The following is a 21,645-nucleotide window of genomic DNA, read 5'->3' as shown; positions in this document are numbered from 1 at the left end:
TTGTACCTCAATTTATCCCTTCTTTTGTTGGACCATTGGATAGCACTGTTGTGAATATTCTTATACATGTCTTGCGGGGAGCATTTTTACCCATTTCTGTTGTGTATATCTAGGAGTAGGTTTGCTGGGTCACAGGTTATGCATTTCTTCAGGTTTAGTAAATACTGCCGCTGGGTTTTCAAAGTAGTTCTAATAGTCTGCATTAGTAGTTTCACATCTCTAGCATTTGCTATTGTCTTTTCACTTTAGTTAATGTACATAATTTAAAAATCAAATAAAAAATCAAATATAACAGAAGGACTTATAATGAAAGTCAGCAATCACTTCCCTAAATCCTCTGCCTTCATCACCTGTAAGACATACTCTTCAGAAGCAACCATTTGTAACTGTTTCTGTTTTTAACAGCTTTTAAGAGGCACTGATTAAGAACATAGATTTGGGAGCCTGACTGCTTAGATTTTTATCTTGGCCACACTGCTTACTAGCTGTATAACCTTGAGCAAACTGTGTAACTTCTGTGTCTGTTTCCTCATCTACAAAATGGAAATTGTAGTACTCATCTTCTAAAACTGTTGTGAGAATTGATAAATGTCATGCTTTTTATACAGTAAGTACTTAGTAAAATTAGCTTTGCTAATTAATTGCAGTGTTACTTCTGTGGTGCTCAACAATGTCATATTGTGATACTTATTTTAATAATTTCAGACATTGTCTATTGATTGACTTCTTTCTGAGGTAGGTAGGATTTAGCTAGGTGATAACCCTCTCTCTCCTTCCCTCTGCCTTCTTCAGGTCTAGTTATATCACTGTCTTCATTCATTGAACTATGTCCTTATTTATATATAACTGATAGCACTTATGTTTTGTTCAGAGTTGTCTTCCTTGACTGGTCTATGTGTTTACATTGTTACTATGTCTGTATAATTTTTCTTTATTGCAGAGCTACCTAATATGCAAGTTTATGTTTCCTTCTCTATATTCCGATTTCAGAATCTTTGTATCATTCAAGGCAGTGTGTCCCTATGATCAAGTTTGAATTCTTTATTTCTTACCTAATTGCCTTAACCAGATTTTCAAGATTTAAATGAAAAATTAACCTCTCGCTTCTCATTCCTTCTGCTTATCTTATTCATTGCCCTTATTTCCTACTTGTTCTAGAACAAGTTCTTGTCCCATTACCTTATTTCTTCTTGTTCTAGAACACCAGCATGGACCTCAACTCCAAACAAAGGGCCTCACAATGTATCATCAGGGAACAAGAACTCTGGGCACAAATGCCCAGTGTCTCCTGGTACAATCAAATATGACAGCACTCTGAAGATCGAGGAGATGGAGCTGAGAGCCATCTTTCACTTGGGAACCTGACCCATCCCCCTTCTGGGCCTGCAGTGTGGGCCTTGCCCTTCATACATCATAACTGTGTGCTCACTAGGACAGGACACTGCTAGAATCCTCTGTAGATGAAGTTAAAAAAAAAAAAAAAGGAGCCTTCTTCACCTATTCCTTACTAGGCTTCTCTCTTGGCTTGACATACCTGTCCTCTGGGTGTAGGGTATCATTGCTTTTTGGACTTGGAGTCACTGTTTTCTGGACCATTTTCTTCTTTCTTGCTTTATGCCCTCATTTTGCTGGCATTTATTTTCATGTAACTTCTTTTTTTTTTTTTTTCTTTTTTTTTAAGATTTTATTTATTTATGAGAGACACACAGAGAGAGAGGCAGAGACACAGGCAGAGAGAGAAGCAGGCTCCATGCAGGGAGCCTGATGTGGGACTCCATCCCGGGTCTCCAGGATCAGGCCCTGGGCTGAAGGCAGTGCTAAACCGCCGAGCCACCCAGGCTGCCCTATTTTCATGTAACTTCGTAATAAAAGATTTAGTCTCCAGCAGTCTGTTTTCTTCTGAACCTGTTTCCTTATCTGCGTGAAATGAAGAAATGATTTGCAACTATACTTCATCATGTTACTTTATGGATCAAAAACAATAATATATGTGAAACCATGAGCATCCTTGCTGGGTACCTTCAGGCCAAGTTTAGTGCATTACTCCTGCAGAAAACTGTGTGGCAATCAAATCAATCTCAGGGACTATTGACCAGGCTCTGGAGTTACATTTGAGTTTTGTTGTGGACTGAGTTGTGTACTCCGGAATTCATATGTTGAAGCCCTAACTCTCAGCGTAATGGTGTTTGAGATAGGGCCTTTAATGAGGTAATTAAGGTTAAGTGAGGTCAGAAGGATGGAGGCTTAATCCAGTAGGAATCAATGTTCTTACAAGAAGAGAAAGAAGCATGAGTATGTGTGCAGATAGAAAAAGCCCTGAGAGGATACAGCAAGAAGGTGCCTGTCTGCAAGCCAAGCTGAGAGGTCTTACCAGAAACTAAACCTCTTGATACTTTAATGTTGGACTTGTAGCCTCCAGAACCATGAAAGATAAATTTCTGTTTTTTAAGCCACACAGTTTGTGATTTTCTGTTTCAGCAGGCCTAGCAGACTAATATAAGTTCTGGTATTGAATTCAGTATCTGTACAACTTCTAAATGCATAGTATCTGTAAGACTTCTAAGATCTGGTTAGACCTGCTAAAGCCCAGTTTCAGGGTAGTTGTAAGGATTAAGTGAGCAAATAAGTGGTTTTTAGTCAGTACCTGGTTTGGTAACTGTTTAATAAGTCTTTGTTTTTCATAAACCTTAAAGGAGACTATAGGTTACTTTTTTATTTTTTTACTATAGGTTATTTTTATGGAGCTGTCATTTATGGTTTTGTTTCTCATTTAGTCAGATTTTTTTTTTTTAAGATTTTATTTATTTATTCATGAGAGACACAGAGAGAGACAGAAAGGCAGAGACACAGGCAGAGGGAGAAGCAGGTTCCATGCACGGAGCCCGACGTGGGACTCGATCCCGGGTCTCCAGGATCACGCCCTGGACTAAAGGCAGTGCTAACCCTCTGAGACACCCGGGCTGCCCAAATCAGATAATTCTAACCAAACATTTATGTATCAAAACAACAAGAGAATTATTTCCGGGTAAACTGGGTTGGGATTTTTCTTAAAAGTTTTATTCAGATATAATTCATGTTCCATAAAATTCACTTACTTAAAGCTTACAATTCAACAAATTTTAGTATATTCACAGATATGTACCATCATCACCACAGTACAGTTTTACCACCTCAAAAAGAAAAACCCCCTACCCTTCAGCTGTCTTTCTCCTGATCTTCCTACCACCCCAACCCTAAGTACAAATGTACTTTCTGTCTCTATAGATTTCTCTATTCTGGATTTTCATATGAATGGAATCATCTAATTTGTGGCTTTAGGGCTTACTGGCTGCCTTGGATATTTCTTTCACTATTTTTTCTGCTCCCCTCTCTCCTCTCCTCCTCGTCCTTCCCTTTGGCACTCCCATTATGTGTGTGTGGTGTTCTTAATGGTTTCCCACATTTCTCTAAGGTTCAGTTAATTTTTCTTTATTCTTTTTTCTCTCTGTTCTTTGGCTTGCATAACCTCTGTTGCTCTGTCTTCAAATTCACTACTTCTTTTCTTCTGCCAGTTCATATTTATGGTTGAGAGCCCTTTTGGTGAATTTTTTATTTCAATTATCAGTTTTCAACTCTGGAATTCCCATTTGATTTTTTTAATATGCACAATTCCTATATTTTTATTAATATTCTGTCTTTGATGTGACATTGTCATAATACCTACTTTTACCTCTGTAATCATGCTTTTAAAAAAATTTCTGTGAACATATTTGTAATAGCTATTTTGAAACCTTTCCTGTTAAATCCAACACCTGCTGATTCTCAGTGGTGGTTTGTGTTGCCCGCTTTCTGCTTTATGGGTCAGAAGTAAATCTGCTTTCCTGATTCTTTGCATGCTTCACAATTTTTGTTGGAAGTTAAACATTTTAGGTAATATTTTGTAGCAGCTTTGAGCCCTGGTCCCCCTCTCCCAGGGCTTATTTTTTGTTTGGCTTTTAGTGATTGGTGGGTTTAGTGAAGTCTACCCTCTACCCCCATTTTGCCTATTGTTTTCACCAGTACCCTGAGGCATACATTGTTCTACCAACTAATCCAGTCAAATTGTGGCTTCTTTGAAGGAATAATTTCTGAGGTCAGTGTTTGATATTTGTCCTGACCTGGGAGAGATTCCCCTAGCTGTCTTATTTCCTGTAAACTATTAGGCAGTCTTTTTTATAAGCTATATCTTCATTAAATCCATGAATCTCCTCCCAATTGCCTTACGTCACAACCTCCATTGTTCTTGAGAGCACATTTACGTTTGAGCTTCTCCATGTTTTATGGTAAATGAAATTAGTTCTTTTGTGAAGAGACTGGGAATTTTTTTTATGGCCTGCCTTTCCTTTTCCAACCAACTTAGCAAAAATTTTGAGCCAGAGCTCTGGAGCTGGGGGTGGAAACAATGGCAGGCTTCTTTGTGAGTGACACCCCCAACTCCCCAAGCTAGGTGTGAGGTTGGGTAGGGGAGGCAGAAGCCCGAGGTCCTTTAGGCAAGCCTCTCTTGGCATAGAGCCATTGATTGCATCATGAGCCAGAGCAAAGACATCAGGGCACTGTACCCAAGGTGAAACCTCCATTCCACAGATGGGGGCGGGGTCAAGGAAGGGAGCTCCCATCTCTTTGACTACACCTGCCTGGAATTTAGCCCGAGTCCTAGGTAGTAAAGGGCTGAATGAGAAACACTGCCATCCTGCTCCTCTCAGGAAGAAAGCCGTTTGTGAGCTGGAAGTGAGACCACTTGTGTTCTTGGCTGCGGCAGTCTAGAGTGGAATCTCTTGCTGACCTTGTTGGAGGGAAGTAGTCTTGGTTTAGGCACCACAGACTCTCACCTTTCTTACCAAATTTTTGTAGATTTTCTTGAATATACGTTTCTTCATTGCTGTTTACCCTTAGGCCATTTCAGAGGCTTTAATTATTTTGTTTCTGTTATTTTTGTTTTAATAATTTCTACCAGTTTTATTGTGGAGAGGGTCAGTGGAGCTTTTCCTGCTGTCATTTCAGAAGTTAATCTTTCTGGGTTGCTTTTTAAGGCTTCTGCAGGAAGAAGTGCAAGTAGTTTGTTCACTTGAAAGACAAAACAGTAACATTTTTAGGGTGATTGGTTAACAGAAGAAAAAGGCTCACAAATTCTGAAGAAGGATAATGTAGGATAGGAAGGTAAAACGGAGGGGCAGAAGTAGCCTGCTTCATAGTTTAGATTTTTTTATGAGTTTGGGATACTTAAAGCCTTGCACATAAAACCTTAGAAAACCAGATGTCCTTAGAGGATATGAATGTGTGGATTCTGTTTATTAGCTTGGTGAACAAATAGCTTTACCCCACTGTTCAGTGTGCTATATTTAAATGGAATTCAGTTTTGTGATTTTAATGTATTTTTGTGCATAAACACTTTAGCAAACTCTGCTAGCAGCATTAATAAACCAAATAAGATTTTGTTTCATAGAACATTGAAGTCACACACCTGTGGGAAATGTTTTTATTGAATTTTAAGTTTATACATGGCAAGAAAAGTTTATTCATAGAACAGCTGTGACTTAGCTGGATTGTTATATTCAAAGTTGATTGTGTACCAGTATAGTGATCTTTGTAAAGATAAAGACAGTGGTGTGTCCTACAGGAACCATAAGGCTTGCATGTTAAAAGCACTCAATTACATTAATGTATTAACATAATAAGACTTAGTTCCTAATTTTTTTTCTTTTCAAAAATGTGGTGCCAGTTTGAATTAAATTGGTGGGAATGTGAACTGGTGCAGCCACTCTGGAAAACTGTGTGGAGGTTCCTCAAACAGTTAAAAATAGACCTGTCCTACGACCCAGCAATTGCACTGCTGGGGATTTACCCCAAAGATACAGATGCAGTGAAACGCCGGGACACCTGCACCCCGATGTTTATAGCAGCAATGGCCACGATAGCCAAACTGTGGAAGGAGCCTCGGTGTCCAACGAAAGATGAATGGATAAAGAAGATGTGGTTTATGTATACAATGGAATATTACTCAGCTATTAGAAATGACAAATACCCACCATTTGCTTCAACGTGGATGGAACTGGAGGGTATTATGCTGAGTGAAGTAAGCCAGTCGGAGAAGGACAAACATTATATGTTCTCATTCATTTGGGGAATATAAATAATAGTGAAAGGGAATATAAGGGAAGGGGGAAGAAATGTGTGGGAAATATCAGAAAGGGAGACAGAACGTAAAGACTGCTAACTCTGGGAAACGAACTAGGGGTGTTGGAAGGGGAGGAGGGCGGGGGGTGGGAGTGAATGGGTGATGGGCACTGGGGGTTATTCTGTATGTTAGTAAATTGAACACCAATAAAAAAAAATAAATAAAAAATAAATAAATGACTTCAAATGCAGATTAAGGAACTGAGAGGACTCTGCCTCCCTCCTAGTTCAGAAGCAGGAGAAAAGCACTGAGCATTATTTGTATACCTACGTATCTTTCCCTAAAAAGTTTTTCCTTTGATCCTGTTTGATTGGGAAAACCATAAAACAGTATTTCTCTCCATCAGTATCTTTCAATATTAGCTATAGTGGGCTATTAATATTTTCTAAATGTTTATTTCATTTTTAGTGTGGGATTTCCATAAATCAGCTCAACACATACTTGAGCCCTGATTGTGTGCATGAGGGGTACAAACAGTGTGAGACCAGGTCACATATAGGCATAAATCATGGCAATTTAAGTAACTCAAAATAAAGAGGAGTGAAAGCAGTGTGTGTGCTCTGCTGTGATCTAGGACCTAAAGCTGATTTTAGAAAGTGTTTAGGATTTGGCTAGGCTTTGAGATGTAGGGGAAACATCCAGTTAGTTCAAAAAGCCTGAAAACAGGAATGTGTATGGTATCTTCTGGGTACGTGAGGTGACTACACTTTCTAGATAGGAAGGTTTCTAATAAGAAAAAATGTCATTGGAAAGATTAATTGTGGTGGACCTTGGATGTGAAATCAAGAACTTTTGACTATCTTTTCGTGTGGGGTTAATAAGAAGCCATTGAAGCTTCAAGCAGACAAATGCCATGTCTAGTGGCAGTGTATAAAGTGAATTGAGAACTTTAGGTCGCTGAGCCCAATTTTCTCTTCATTTTCTTTGTCCGTTGCTTTAATGAAGACATGAATTTGTGTTTCAAATTAGAGTTTTTAAAGCCTACAGTTCATAACACAGCATAAGTTTCTCCATGAAAACCAGAGTATTAAAGAATATGTACATAGAGGCCTGAATTATTCATGGGTAACTGAAGTGTTTGGATTTTGATGCAGTCAGACTACCTTGAATTCTGGTTTTGCCACCCACCATGTAACATTGAGCAAATCCTTTAACCTCTAAGACTCACTATTCTCATCTGGAAAGGGAAGCTAGTTATAGCATCCTTTCAAGCATTGTAAGCATTACATGAGAGAAAGCTTGGAAAGCTCTTAGCATACTGCCTGGCAAATAGTAAACAATTCTAATGAGTACCTTTACCACCATTAATTGTTATTATTAATCATTGCCATGTACTAATTACTATCAATTATATTGTTTCCAGGAACAGTGCATTCTGAATTTTGATCTTGTACAATAGGAACACTCTTCCCATCTGGTCCAGAAAGAATATCTATCCTGCCCCACCCAAGTTTCAGGGCCTAATGGTGGTCTTTAGATTTTTGTTTCCTTTTTTCTAAGTGTCCTACCTTATCAATGAGGGCATGCCAAAAAAAAAAAAAAGAAAGAAAAAAAGAAAACAGGAGTTCTGGGTGCCACAGAGAAGGCACCATCTGCTGCCATTGTAGGAGAGTATATGATAAGCTTTGGGTTTTTAGGGTACATGCAGTATTAGGTGTTTTCTGTTGTTTTCCTATAGGTAAGTTTTGTTATTACTCTTCAAACTGTGGTGTTTATTGCCCCAAAATTTAGTATTATCTTTACTTTTCTCAGGTTTAAGCCGTTTTTTCCATTCCAAACTTCGCAAGGATTTGAAGAAGATGAAGAAGAGCATATCCATATACAACAATGGGCACTTACTGAAGGCCGCCTTAAAGTTACATTGTTAGAGTGTAGCAGGTATGTTCTTTGTTTCATCTTTGCTACATTATGGGAAAGAAAGTGCAGTGAAAATATACTTAACTATATTTGTGTTTGTTCCCCCTTTGGGTTAATTTATATTTTATGATCTGTAAATCTTTAATCATAAATTTCCTAAAACTAATCCTTTCCAGCTTGCAAAAAATATATACCATATTTTAGAAAGTATTCTAATGGAGAGGATCATTTATTCTTCAGTAATTCCCAGACTTTTTAGATGCTTGATGCTCTTTTGGCATATTTCTAATTTACTGACTTTTGGAGAGCTGTTTTGGTACAACATTCTCCAGACTTGTATGTGATAATCATAAATACCCTGGAAAGTTGCAAATCCAGATTTAGAAAGCCCTGCGATTCTTAACATTTTAGAGCTGAAAAGGGATCTCCAAAATAATCTTGTCCAGCCTCCTTACTTTACTTTGCATGCCCCATGGTCTAAACTGTGTTCATATCTTGCTTAAACTAGTACACTAACCTCCTTACTTTTCTCCTAATACTGATTACAGATGTAACCACCAGAATGAGCTTTTTAAAATGCAAATCTTCTTGTCACTTTCCTACTTAAAATTCTTTAATGGCTTCCCTGTTACTAGAATATAGACCCAAATCCTTGCTGTGGCCTACATGCGTCTCTTGCTTCTCTAGCTTCTTTCACTTCTTAGCTCCTCACTCATAATGTCTCAGCCACATAGGCTTTCTTTCTTAAAGCAGGAGGTTGGCAAACTTTCTCTCTCAAGGGCCAGATAGTAAATATTTTAGGCTTCATGATTCACATGGTCTCTGTTGCCATTACTCAGCTCAGCCTTATAGGATGAAAGCAGTCATAGACAGCAGGTAAACGAATGGGCATAGTATGGCTGTGTGCCCATAAAACTCTACATATGAATTTCATAATTTTCATGTGTCCTGAAATACTCTTAATTTTTTTCTATCATTTAAAAAATGTAAAATCCTTTGGTAGTTTATAGGCTACAGAAAAACAAGCAGGGACTGGATTTGGCCCATGGACATAGTTCACTATTCCCTGCCTTAGATATTTTAAAGTACTATGCTTCTTGTGTTGATTCTCCACTGAAGGCCTTACCCTGTTTTCTGCTCCTTGAAACCAGACTTCCTTGATCCACTTCAGCAACTGCCTCTTTAATTGTTCTGTTTATTTCAAGTACAAGAATATTGTCCTTATGCTACATTTATATGACACTTATTTGTACCCTTACTTGGTACTTATCACTTCTATTTTTATTTCTAGCTCATAAAAACAAGAAGTGCCGGGGTACAGAGTTATATTTTGTACCTAATGTATTTGTGTCCTTGCTAATATGTTAATTTTGAGTATACTAATGTGCTAAACACTTCTTTTGTTTTGTCTTGGAGTGATTCAATACTGTACATCATTATGTCAGAAAGACTGGTTGAAAAGGAATTCTTTTATCAAGGAAAGACTAAATATAGTGTAGATTTTGTAAAAGGGACCACAGTGTACAGTAAAAGACATATACAGTTAAAAACCCAGCTTTTTGAAATGAGTAAACTAAATATGATATGGTAAGCGGGAGTATTAGATACCTAATTTTAATTTGGGCTTGTCCTATTAAGATTAGGAAGGACATTTTTTTGTTTTTTGTTTTTTTTGGAAGGACATTTTTTAAGTGACCTATGACTAAGGAAATTTTGACCAGATGTTTCTTTTTTTTTGTTCTACTGAATTTTCTTGTAGATTCACATTTCTTGTGGATTCAGAATCATACCATTGGATTAACTTTTCCAAAATAGTATAGCAACTTTAAGACATTAGAAGGGCAGTTTTGGACAAAATTTCTTGCCCCTCCTGTATCTGGCTGCTCATCTACCCTTTCCCAAACCTACAAAGACAGCCTTGAAGGAGATTTATTATTCATTTATTCAACATACATTTGTTTACTATGATGTAGGTGATGTGTAATAAGGAGATACTGTTATAGGAATTTATAAAAACTAGTTCTTTTGCCTTAATGTTGCTGGTGGGAGTATAGATTGATTATATTGGTTGTGGCTGTTCAACTACTAGCTGTTGGTGTCACCGGTGCTCACCATTCTTTTGCTTTATCTGAGGTACTGCTTGTTAAAGCCTTGCTGTCAGCCATGAATCAAAGACTTCATGAAGGCACTGAGCAAGTATAGTCAGGCATTATTTAGGTCACATTGGATTGAGATAAGTGATAAGCATTACAATTTGTGAGTGTGTCTGTCCTACTTTATTTTAATAAAGAACTATATAATGAATTTCTGAAAGAACTTGAAAGAAAACTTTCTTAAGGGGTATAGGAGAGGGAACTGGGTTGATGATGGACTGGGGGTAAAGGTGAGAGGCAAACTTTTCACTATAAACTTTTTTATATTGTTTGATTTTTGTTACTGTATCACTGGTCAAAAAAATTAAAAAATAAGGATCAGCATTTCTAGGGATTTGATATGGAAAGCATGGACAGTAGTTCGTTGTTAACTCACATTTTTAGAAGTTGAAGAGGAAAGTAGAGACAATAGCCTGTAAACTTGGGTTATATTGCCATCACCTTCCTCCAGGTGACAGCTTCTTCTTGGGAGAAAGCACACACCTGTCTAGAGCATTTTCTAGTCACTATCTTTATAAACCCAACCATGTTTTTTTAAAAAGATTTTATTTATTTATTCATGAGAGACACAGAGAGAAAGAGGCAGAGACACAGGTAGAGGGAGAAGCAGGCTCCATGCCAGGAGCCCGACGCAGGACTCGATCCCGGGTCTCCAGGATCACACCCTGGGCTGAAGGCGGCGCTAAACCGCTGAGCCACCCGGGCTGCCCTAAACCCAACCATATTAAAGTTACCTAGTGTTGTGGTGCTGTGTTATTTTCACATAAGTTAAGGATTACTTAAAATTGTTTATGATGTAAAGAATAAATTACATTTCTATTCATCCTTGCCTTTTTGTCTTCAAATTGAATTCTAAACATTCTTTTCATATTTTTTTCATTAAAATCTTACATTACTTTTCTTCTAAACTTTTTTCTTAGTATAAAAAGTAGAACTCTCAGGTAAGATAGATTCCAAGTTTGTAGGATTCAGACTAAAGAGGATATATATATTACTGTAATCTAGGCATTTATATTTTAATAATTTTTCCTGGTCTTGAATAAACTCATGTCCTGTGATATACTGTAAACTCTAAAGCAGAAAGAAAGCGACACTGTAGAAAAAAATGGAAGAAAAATAAGTGCCCTTTTTGGAGGAAGGAGGAATGCTTGCTTCAATTTTGGAAACTTAAAGGTTTTCTTGAGAGATTTTTTTTTGCCATGACGACTTCATTTAATGATATAAAGGTTTGAGCAAATAGAATAAAATTATTGAACAAATTTTTAAGAGAACATAAACATTTTTTAAAGATTTATTTATTTACTTTAGAAGCAGAGCATGTGGGGGGGTGCATAGAGAGAGAATCTTCAAGTGGACTCCCAGCTGAGTGTGGAGCCCGACACAGGATTCTATCCCATGACCCATGAGATCATGGCCTGAGGCTTAACCGAGCCACCCAGCTGCCCCTGCCCCAAGAACATAAGATTTAAAATTAAAACATATCTGTGGACTGACCATTTGTATGTGGCTAAAATTGTTTTGAATTAGCATGCTGTCATGAGTTATTTTAGCATTTAGACATGCATATTCACGTTTATCTTGCTCAAAAGAGACCTACAGATTCTAGTTGGTATAATGTCATTTGTATCATTTACTATTGTTAATAGTTTTAGGTTAACATTCTTAGGAATACTAAGAATTATTTCTTAGGCTTTTTAGGACTTGACCTTGAATCTGGTAAAAATAATGAACTTTAGTTAATTCTTTCCCAGGTCCATAAACAGAACATCAAATTCATTATCCCCCAGAAAACTATAGTTCTGTATGAAGATTTCTTTTTATTTCTTAAACTACTTAATTTGAAATAATGGCTGTGTTGTGAGGACTTTTTTTTAAGTTTATTTTGATATAGTTTCACACAAATCTGTGTGAAGATTTTTTTCAGATTTATCTGTTGTAAGTCTTTAAGAGTGTATTTTGCCAATGAGGAAACAAATCCCAAGTATTCATAGAAAACAAACTTTACTGAAAGTATTGGAGTTGTACAACTGGAAACTTTATGCTTCAAAGGCAACATGAAGTGGTAGTAATACTGGCATTTGAGTTACAGAGTGCCGTGTTCATATCCTAGCCATGTGCTCTTACTATTATATGTCTTTAAACAAGTTCCATATCCATAGAATGGGCAAGGATGCTTGCTGCCTTGCTGGTAATTGTGATAAGAGATAGATACATAACCCTCAAGTGCTTGCTGCATAGCCCTTTTTTTTTTAAGATTTAAAAAATTTTATTTGAGAAAGATTGTGCAAGCGGGGTGGGGGGGTGGCGGCGAGGAGAAACAGAGGAAGAGGGACTCCATGCTGAGTGAAGAGCCCAGCGCGTGGCTCCATCCCATGACCCTGAGATCATGCTCTGAGCCAAAATCAAGAGTTGGATGCTCAAACCAGGTGCCCCAGTAATCTCTCTTATTATGCCTTAATGTAATAATCATAGTATTAAGAAGAAAACAAATCTTTAAACAAAAATATCTTCTTCTTTACGTATTTGGTTGTAAGAACTGGAATTTGAATTTTATTACTTTAAAAGGGTCTCACAGTGTAAAAGGAAGTTATTTTCTAATTATTTGCAATATAGTTTTGAATTCCCCAATTAACTTGCATGTAGAAACACAAGTTTGCTTGTAAAATTGGTTCTAATACTTTGTGTCAAATTTTTTTTGCATTGACTAAAGCTGACTTTTTAAAAAAAAATTTTTTTAAGATTTTATTTATTCATGAGAGAGAGAGAGAGGGAGAGACAGAGAGAGAGGCAGAGACACAGGCAGAAGGAGAAGCAGGCTCCAATGCAGGGAGCCCAACGTGGGACTTTGATCCCAGGTCTCCAGGACCACGCCCTGGGCTGAAGACAGCGCTAAACCAATGAGCCACCAGGCTGCCCTAAAGCTGACTTTTTAAACCACAGATGAACTCAATTGCTGTATTCGTAGCACTGCTATTAGAAAACTAAATTATTTCACATTAGTATTGCAGTCATATTGTTAAGATTATTTTTTGATTTATAAATTTTCTCATAAATTATATTTCATTTTAGGATTTGAGGTATTTTGCAGAGAAAATATTTGCCCATATGCAGTTAAATAGAAGATAAAGTATATAAAAAAACAACCATATAGAGAAGAAAAGATCAGTTTTCTGGCAACAAAGGAAACTTGATGGATTACATAGCTTTTATTTTCTGGTATACTGTGCATGTTCTTCAGGGGAAAAGAAATTCTGGCACCAAATTCTAGGAGGAATTTGTCATATACATCTTTATATTTTAAAAACATTGATGTAATAGATATATTTTCTTTTGTTTGTCTGGTTTTATCAACCAGTTATGTTTTAAACAAACTAAGATTATAGTTTGTAAAGGCAGAGACTCTGAAATTTTGTTGTGTGAGAGTTCTGTACTCTAAAGCAGTATATTTAGGATAACCTGTACTAATTATAGATAGGAGATTCTAATTAAGGTCAATTCTTCACTGAGTCACACTGTTCTGAAGACTATTTTGTCAGTAGCTTCTAAAGTGTTTTACTGGATTCCAAAAATAACGTCATTTAAAAAATTTTCAAATGTTAGCACAAAAACAGAAAACTACAGCAGTTAACATTTTACTCAGTTACCACAAGTCTTCCCTTATTCCTATTATCTGCACGGATTCATGGATTCCTGTTTTATTTTTCTTTACTATTTTTAATATTTTGGTACCTAAATTGTCCCATATTTGGCCTCTAGGAACCCCTTCAAACTGGCTCATGTATGCTGCATCTGACATAATCCTGTCTTTTTTTTTTTTAAGGTCTTTATCATTTTGTGGTGTAACAGCTATTCTGGGTTCGTTTTGTATCTTCTCTGTCACAGTTCTATAATCAGTTATTTTTCCAGAGCCATGGTTCCTTTTAGTTGAAAATGATATTAAAATCAAGATCTGGGTTTTGGGTATTATATTCATTGCTGCTCATATATAATCATAGGCCCCATTAGTGGATGGTTAGCAAATACATACATGTATAGACACTTATAGGTATATAATACATATAAAATATACATAATTTAGAAATCATTAATTTACCTAGTTCTCCCAATTTCAGTTCATTCTCTTAGCATTGTTCTTTGCCTTGGTTCTTTGCCCTTTCATATTTTTGTACCTTAAATCCTGGTTCCCAGTAACATCAGCAATTTACTTATTTGCTTAATCCTGTAATACATCTCAAATAGTTTCAGAATTGCTTTGTCCCTAGAAGTAGAGAAAATGTACTTACAAAAAGGAATTCAGGATTTATTTGTAGTTCCCCCCCACTCCCACTCTACCCAAGATAAGGGTCATATGGTCAAGTACTGTATTCATAAATTAGATTAATTTTCCCCCTTCACTGTGTTATGTTTTCATTTGAAATATAGCTGGGTTTATTTTTTTTCTGTTTGCTTTCAGTTTTGGTTTTCCTCCCTCCCACCTCTGCCTTTCTATCCTTATTGATTCTTATTTTAATATGTAGAGCATTAACATACTTCCAAAACCCAAAACTATATAAAAACATATACAAATAGTCCTCACTCAGCATGGAACTATGTTAACCAAAACCTTGCATATCAGAACAGTATAAAGCAGGGACAGAGTTCTCATTTGCAGTAACTCAAAGTAAGGACTGCCAGTAAAGTGATTCAGATCTTCTGTGTACTTACTGATGTTTTTATTCTAGTTCTGTCAATTGCTGAATGAAAGTGTGTTTAAATCTTCAAGCATGACTATGAATTTATCTCTTTTTTTGTAGTTTCGTTATTAGGTGCATATTTCTTCATGATATATTGGCCCTTTTACCATTTACAAAGGGTCCCTTTTTTGTATCATAATATTTCTTGTTTTGATATTTATTTTGTGTAGTATTGATAAAGCTGCTACAGTTTTCTTATGTTTATTTATATCGTTTCTATGTTTTTTCTACAGTCTTTCACTTTCAGACTTTTTGTGTTTTCTGGTTTAAGTCTACATTACAAACAGTTGATTCTTTTACGTGTAGTCTGACAATCTACCTTTTCATTGGAGTGTTTAGTTCATTTACATTTAATGTAATGATTAAGTTGTATTTAGGTCTGTCATTTTGCCATTTATTAATTTATTAATGAGATGTATTACAGGATTAAGCAAATAAGTAAATTGCTGATGTTACTGGGAACCAGGATTTAAAGTACAAAAATATGAAAGGGCAAAGAACCAAGGCAAAGAACAATGCTAAGAGAATGAACTGAAATTGGGAGAACTAGGTAAATTAATGATTTCTAAATTATGTATATTTTATATGTATTATATACCTATAAGTGTCTATACATATATGTATTTGCTAACCATCCACTAATGGGGCCTATGATTATTTATTAATTAAATAAAAATACATAATGTAGATGATTGGGAAAAGAGCCAATAAGACAAAAGTAAGGGCAGCCCGGGGTGGCTCGGGGGTTTAGCGCCGCCTCCGGCCCAGGGTGTGATCCTGGAGACTGGGGATCGAGTCCCATGTCAAGCTCCCTGCATGGAGCCTGCTTCTCTCTCTGCCTGTGTCTCTGCCGCCCCCCCCCACCCCCCATGTATTCTCATGAATAAATAAAATCTTTAAAAAAAAAAAAAGGGGGGATCCCTGGGTGGCACAGCGGTTTGGCGCCTGCCTTTGGCCCAGGGCGCGATCCTGGAGACCCGGGATCGAGTCCCACGTTGGGCTCCCGGTGCGTGGAGCCTGCTTCTCCCTCTGCCTGTGTCTCTGCGCCTCTCTCTCTCTCTGTGACTATCATAAATAAATAAAAATTAAAAAAAAAAAAAAGACAAAAGTGAGAATTTTTGAAGTATTTTCAGAGACCTGTCTGAACTATCGATGTTTAGATGAAAGGTCAGGGCCAAATTTGCTAGCCGAAGTCCAAGATAGTTATCCTTTAATCAGAGGTAAGTTATTGAAAGTGTCTGAAGATGACATTAAGAAACACTTGTTTAAAAAAAAAAAAAAAAAAGAAACACTTGTTTTAAGATGATTGCTGTTTATAAGGTAGATTGCATAGAGAGGTAAAGCCCCAGAGACTAATTAAGAGGTGTTACAGGTTAAAGGTGAAAAGGTAAGCACTTGAAAGATACTTGAAATCAATAGGAACAGAAAGAAGGGGACAAATAAGATAACTAGGACAAGATTTCTTGAGTGGCTGAATATGTGATGGGTATAGGTGGGAGAAGCAAATGACTATTAAGGATTTGAGTTGAGTAGAATTATGGCAAATTGACTTTGATTTGGTCATCAGATATTATTTTTCCAGATATTAGTCGTTATAAAAAGCAAGACACAGTTTCTGCCTTTCATCACTAGTAAGAGAAATAGAGGTGCTTATTTTAGAGGGAGGTAAACATGATTTTATATATTCTTTAGTAGTAGGGCATGGTTAGATTTCCCTCTACAGATATTCTGTAAACTTGGGGTTTTCGAAACAAAACAGGAGAGGGGCACCTGGGTGGCTCAGTTGGTTGAGCCTCCAATTCTTGATTTTAGCCTGGGTCGTAGTCCTGGGGTCTTGGGATCAAACCCTGTGTTGGGTTCCTCACTCAGTGGGGAGTCAACTTGGGATTCTCTCTTCTATCTGCCCCTCCTCCCATTCGCTTGTGTGCTTGCTCTCCCCTTCTCAAAATAAGTAAATCTTAAAAAAAAAAAAAGAAGAAGAAGGAGCAAAGCAGGAACAGAACTAGACATTAGGTTGGAAGTCTTTGTCATAGACAAGAGAGTTAAATTCTGAGTGGGATGGTTTCCAGGGGAAGGGAAGGGATGGTATAGGCCCTAAGCATGTATAGGAGGAGGTCAGCTACATTCGATTCTTTTCACAACCCATGAGTTGATATTTGACTCCCTACAGGTGTAAGACTCCTTTGAAATTACGTTTAATCTTTTTTTTTTTTTAAGAGGATTTCTGTTTTTCACTTTAGGTATAAAATGAGCTTCTACTAAAAGGGCACATTGGGAATTTCCTGTTCTCAGTGGTTTGGCCTTGAGTCTTATAAATTGTCTCTTCTTGATAAGTAGTGTTTGTGTTGTTAACATGAGGTTTTAATATACTTTTGCCATTAAGAAAATTAACCTTTTGAACTTAGAACTTTCATAGAACTAACAATAGCTCTTTCAGGAGACAGAGGGGTCTAAAGGCAATTTCCTTTGCCATTTTGTTCAGTAGTATGGACTCTTCCCCCTTTCAAAGTAGTATAGTTAAAAATTTTTCATACCATTTCTCGGTCATTCAGCATATACTGAGTGTTCATTTGACTCAAAATATGTATTAGCCAGTGATTGTTACCACCTATTTATGGTGATTATATAATTTAAAGCCTTTAATTCAAGATTGAATTGTAAGTACATAGGCATGTAGGATGAAAAATGGATTCTTGTTTCAAATGTTCTGCCTAAGCTAAAGCAAATGCTTTCTAAATTCACCTGACTGGTACTTGTGTTTCCAGTAGGAAATTCTTCCTGGCATCTCTCCAAAAATTTACATGTTAGGAGATACCAGTCAAAAAGTGGAAGGAAATATTATAATTCTTCTTTCAACGTAGAGTCATTATTGAGTGAAGAAATTCACTGACTACACGTCAAAAGCAGGCACAGGAAACACTGACATAGGAAGTATGTCCTGGGGATCAGATATGGGACTTGTAGAGAGGAACAGTCATGGTCTCAACAGTCAGTCTTTAAAAAAAAAAAAAAAAAAAAAAGATTTTATCCATTCATTCATGAGAGACACACAGAGGCAGAAACACAGGCAGAGGGAGATGCAGGCTCCATGCAGGGAGCCCAATGCGGGACTCAATCCTGGAACTCCAGGATCATGCCCTGGGCCGAAGCTAGGCCCTAAACCACCAAACCACCCAGGAATCCTAACAATCAGTCTTGAGTGTAACTTTTGCCCTGTCTGCTAATGGGAGTCATTCTTACAAACTAAATGAATATTAATAAATTTATATGCGTAGTATATACAAACCCTAAGAAATAATACTTCATTTTTTTCAAAAGAGAAGTTTTCCAAGCAAAATAAATCTTTAAAATAGCAGTATGAGACATGCTTCTGTGTTGTGTTAACTTTTCTGGGAGAAACTAAAGTTACTTTGTTAGAGTACTAATAATGTTTGCAGGCTTTTTCTAATAATTGAATATTCACTATAGGCTACAGTTCTTTGTAAGCGCTTTAATGGAAGAAACGTAAAGAGAATATGTCAATGTTGTGGTATGCTCTGAGGTAGAATCAGAAGTTGATCTAAAATCAGAATTAATAGAGGCACCTGGTTAGCTCAGTTGGTTAAGCTTAAGTCTGCCTTCAGCTCAGGTGGTGCAGGGTCCTGGGATGAAGCCCTGAGTTGGGTTCCCTGCTCAGTGGGGAGACTATTTCCCTCTCTACCCCTCTTGCCTGATTATGCTCTTTCTCTCTCTCACTTAAATAAATAAATAAAAATTAAAATCAGAATGAATAAAAGCAGTATCTATTTCAATGGCAAAACCTGTTCTGGACAATCCAGCAAAATATTTTTATTATTAAAAAAAGAAATTAAGTTATCTGAGACATAATGAACCCTAACATCCAGTCTGGAGGTGTTTTTGGAAGTACTTTTAACAGTTGGACCAATTAGTGCAAAATGAAAATTTTCTATATCTGGAATATTTGTCACAAAACAAAGATCAGGATTATCAGAGCAACTAATGCTTTGTGTACTTTAAAATTTCATTGTTAAGAAAAACTATTGAATGTTAAATATTTGTGGTATTTCAATATTTTAAACAATTTTCATTTGGAATTTATTTTGTTTCAAAAGGTTTTCTGTTTTTTAATGTTTTCTGTTATCAAATACCAGATAAAAATCAGGCTTATGTTTTATTGAAATGTGCATCTTTTCACAGTATATTGATTCATAGTAATGATAAATCAAGGATTTATCATATCTTTTTGTAGCAAATGTTTAAAAGTTTTAGTGTAACCCTAATGATTTTACTCTTTGTTATGATCATTCATTATTCTTTTTTTCTTTAATCAGCTTTATTGAGATATAACTCACAAACCATACAATTCATCCATGTAAAGTATAGGATTCATTGTGTTTGAGTACATTCACAGGGTTGTGCAACCATCATCACAATCTAATTTTAGAATATTTTTGTCCCTCCTAAAGAAACTATACCCATTAGTATTCAATCCCTAGTCCCCCTAACCCTCCTCCCTGGCCCAGAGTAACCACTGATATACTTTCTGTCTCTAAATTTACCTACTCCAAGCCTTTCATATAAAGGTGGATTCATATAGTACGTGGTCTTTTGTGACCGGCTTTTTTCACTGAGCATTTTTTTGAGGTTCATTCATATTGTTGCATGTATTATTACTTCATTTCCTCTTATTGCCAAATAATATTCCATTTTGTGTATCTGCCACATTCTATTTACCTCTTCATCAGTTGTTTGGTATATAGGTTGTTTTTATGTTTTGGCTATTAAGAATAATGCTGCTTTGAACATGCATATTAAGATTTTGTGTGAATGTATGCTTTCATTCCTCTTGGTTATATACCCAGGAGTGGAAGTGCTGTGTGATATGTTAACTTTTTAAGGAACTGCCAAACTATTTTTCAAAGTGGCTGCACCATTTTACTTCCTTCCAGCAAAGTACAAAGATTTGTTTCTCTACATCCTCACTAGTATGTGTTTCCTTTTTTGATCTCTAGTGAGTGTGAAGTGGCATCTCATTGTGATTTTGATTGTCATTTCCCTGATGGCTAATGGTGTTGAGCCTGTTTTCATGTGCTTATTGGCTATTTGCCTATCTTCTATGGAGAAATGTCCAAGTCCTAATTGAAAATATTTTCTCCCATTCTGTGAATTGTCTTTTCACTTACTTGGTGATGTCCTTTGAAACACAAAAATTTTAATTTCGTTGAAGTCTCATTTTTCTTTTTCTTTTTCCTTTGGTACTTACACTTTTGCTGTCCTGTCTTAAGAAAATCATTGCGTAAATCAAGTTTACAAAGATTTGCTTTTATGTTTTCTTTTCTTACCTTCAGGTCTGTGACTCAAATTTTAAGTTAATCATTGTTAAGCTTTGTGTGATTCTCTTCAAAAACATTAAGAAGATGTTATGAAAAATATAAAAATATGATTAAAGTGTTATGCTTTCAAGGAAGGATTCTTGAGAATTGTGCTTCAAAAGATGTTATGAAAAATATAAAAATATGATTAAAGTGTTACGCTTTCAAGGAAGGATTCTTGAGGGCAGCCCTGGTGGCGCAGCGGTTTAGCGCCGCCTGCAGCCCAGGGCATGATCCTGGAGACCCAGGATTGAGTCCCATGTCAGGCTTTCTGTGTGGTGCCTGCTTCTCCCTCTGCCTGTGTCTCTGCCTCTCTCTCTCTCTCTCTCTGTCTCTATGAATAAATAAAATAAAAATCTTAAAAAAAGGAAGGATTCTTGAGAATTGTAATTGTGCTTCAATCCTGAAGATTAATATCTCCTGAGAATTTGGGAGCATTAGCTGGTGCATAGCCTATACGTGACAGTAAAGACCTGCAGGTAGTAGTTTACTCTTTTGAGCAGATGGTGGCAGCAGAGCTTTGATGAAAATTCTCATTTTTCTAAACTTAGTATTTTATGAATAATTATGAATCTTCTTAATTTTTTGTCAGTAGGCTGTTAGGCACAAAGTTTAAATTTACTTTTATGATTAAAAAATAAATATAGGATTGTTTTTGTTTTGCCATGAAGTTTATTCAGGCTTTTTGGTTTATGAAACCAGTTTGTGAAGTATGGACATAATTTGCTTGAGATCTCCAACCTTAGGACACAGTTTTCTCATATTACTCTAATATGTTATATCCACCTTTTCTTTTTAAATCTCACTTCTACCCCCATGATCTTTGTGTAGACATAAAGTAATAAGAGTAGCAGACAAAACGCTAATTAATGCTAAAGCTATTCCCAAACTTATTCCTGAAATACACTGGTAGGCTTATGCTCTGATTTAGAAGACAGGTAATATGGAAGCTAGACATGTGGGTAATATTTTTTTCCTTCAAGAGTAAAACTGCCTTATATCATCTCGAGATTGGGCCTGAGATTTCCTTTTCAGATCTGAATATTAAACAGTAAAATTAGATGATAGTTAATCTTTGACAGCTGTTTTTAAAATAATAGAAATAAACAACAGGACACTTAGTGTTTGCTAGGTGCTATACTAAATGCCTTGGATGCATTGTCTTCTTTTGTTTTCACAACAGTCTAAGTGGTATTATTTTTGCTCTAAATTTTAGAGACACAGATGGGTTTTGAGAAGTTAAATATTTTGCCTAGAGTCACACTGTTAGATGGTGAAGTGTGGGTGTGTTCATAAACAACTATATTGTACTATTTTATGTGTGTGTAATTTTCACA

The 21,645-nt window shown here is 36.3% G+C and overlaps 1 protein-coding gene across 3 annotated transcripts in view; it reads left to right on the top strand.

Moving 5' to 3' along the window:
- The window catches only part of PDZD8 (PDZ domain containing 8), an 83,976-nt gene that overhangs the window by 18,221 nt on the left and 44,110 nt on the right, over positions 1-21,645 (top strand). For all 3 annotated transcript variants that reach the window (XR_003144251.3, XR_003144249.3, XM_025467367.3), the window contains exon 2: positions 7,946-8,071. Coding sequence is in view for 1 of the 3 variants with exons in the window: in XM_025467367.3 (XP_025323152.1) it covers positions 7,946-8,071 (126 nt within the window). In the remaining 2 variants the exon portion in view is untranslated. The remainder of the gene's footprint in view (positions 1-7,945; positions 8,072-21,645) is intronic.

The sequence above is a fragment of the Canis lupus genome, chromosome 28, assembly GCF_003254725.2.
Source record: "Canis lupus dingo isolate Sandy chromosome 28, ASM325472v2, whole genome shotgun sequence".
Lineage (NCBI taxonomy): Eukaryota > Metazoa > Chordata > Mammalia > Carnivora > Canidae > Canis > Canis lupus.
Note: the sequence above shows the minus strand (reverse complement) of the source record. Positions and strands in the feature narration are given on the sequence as shown.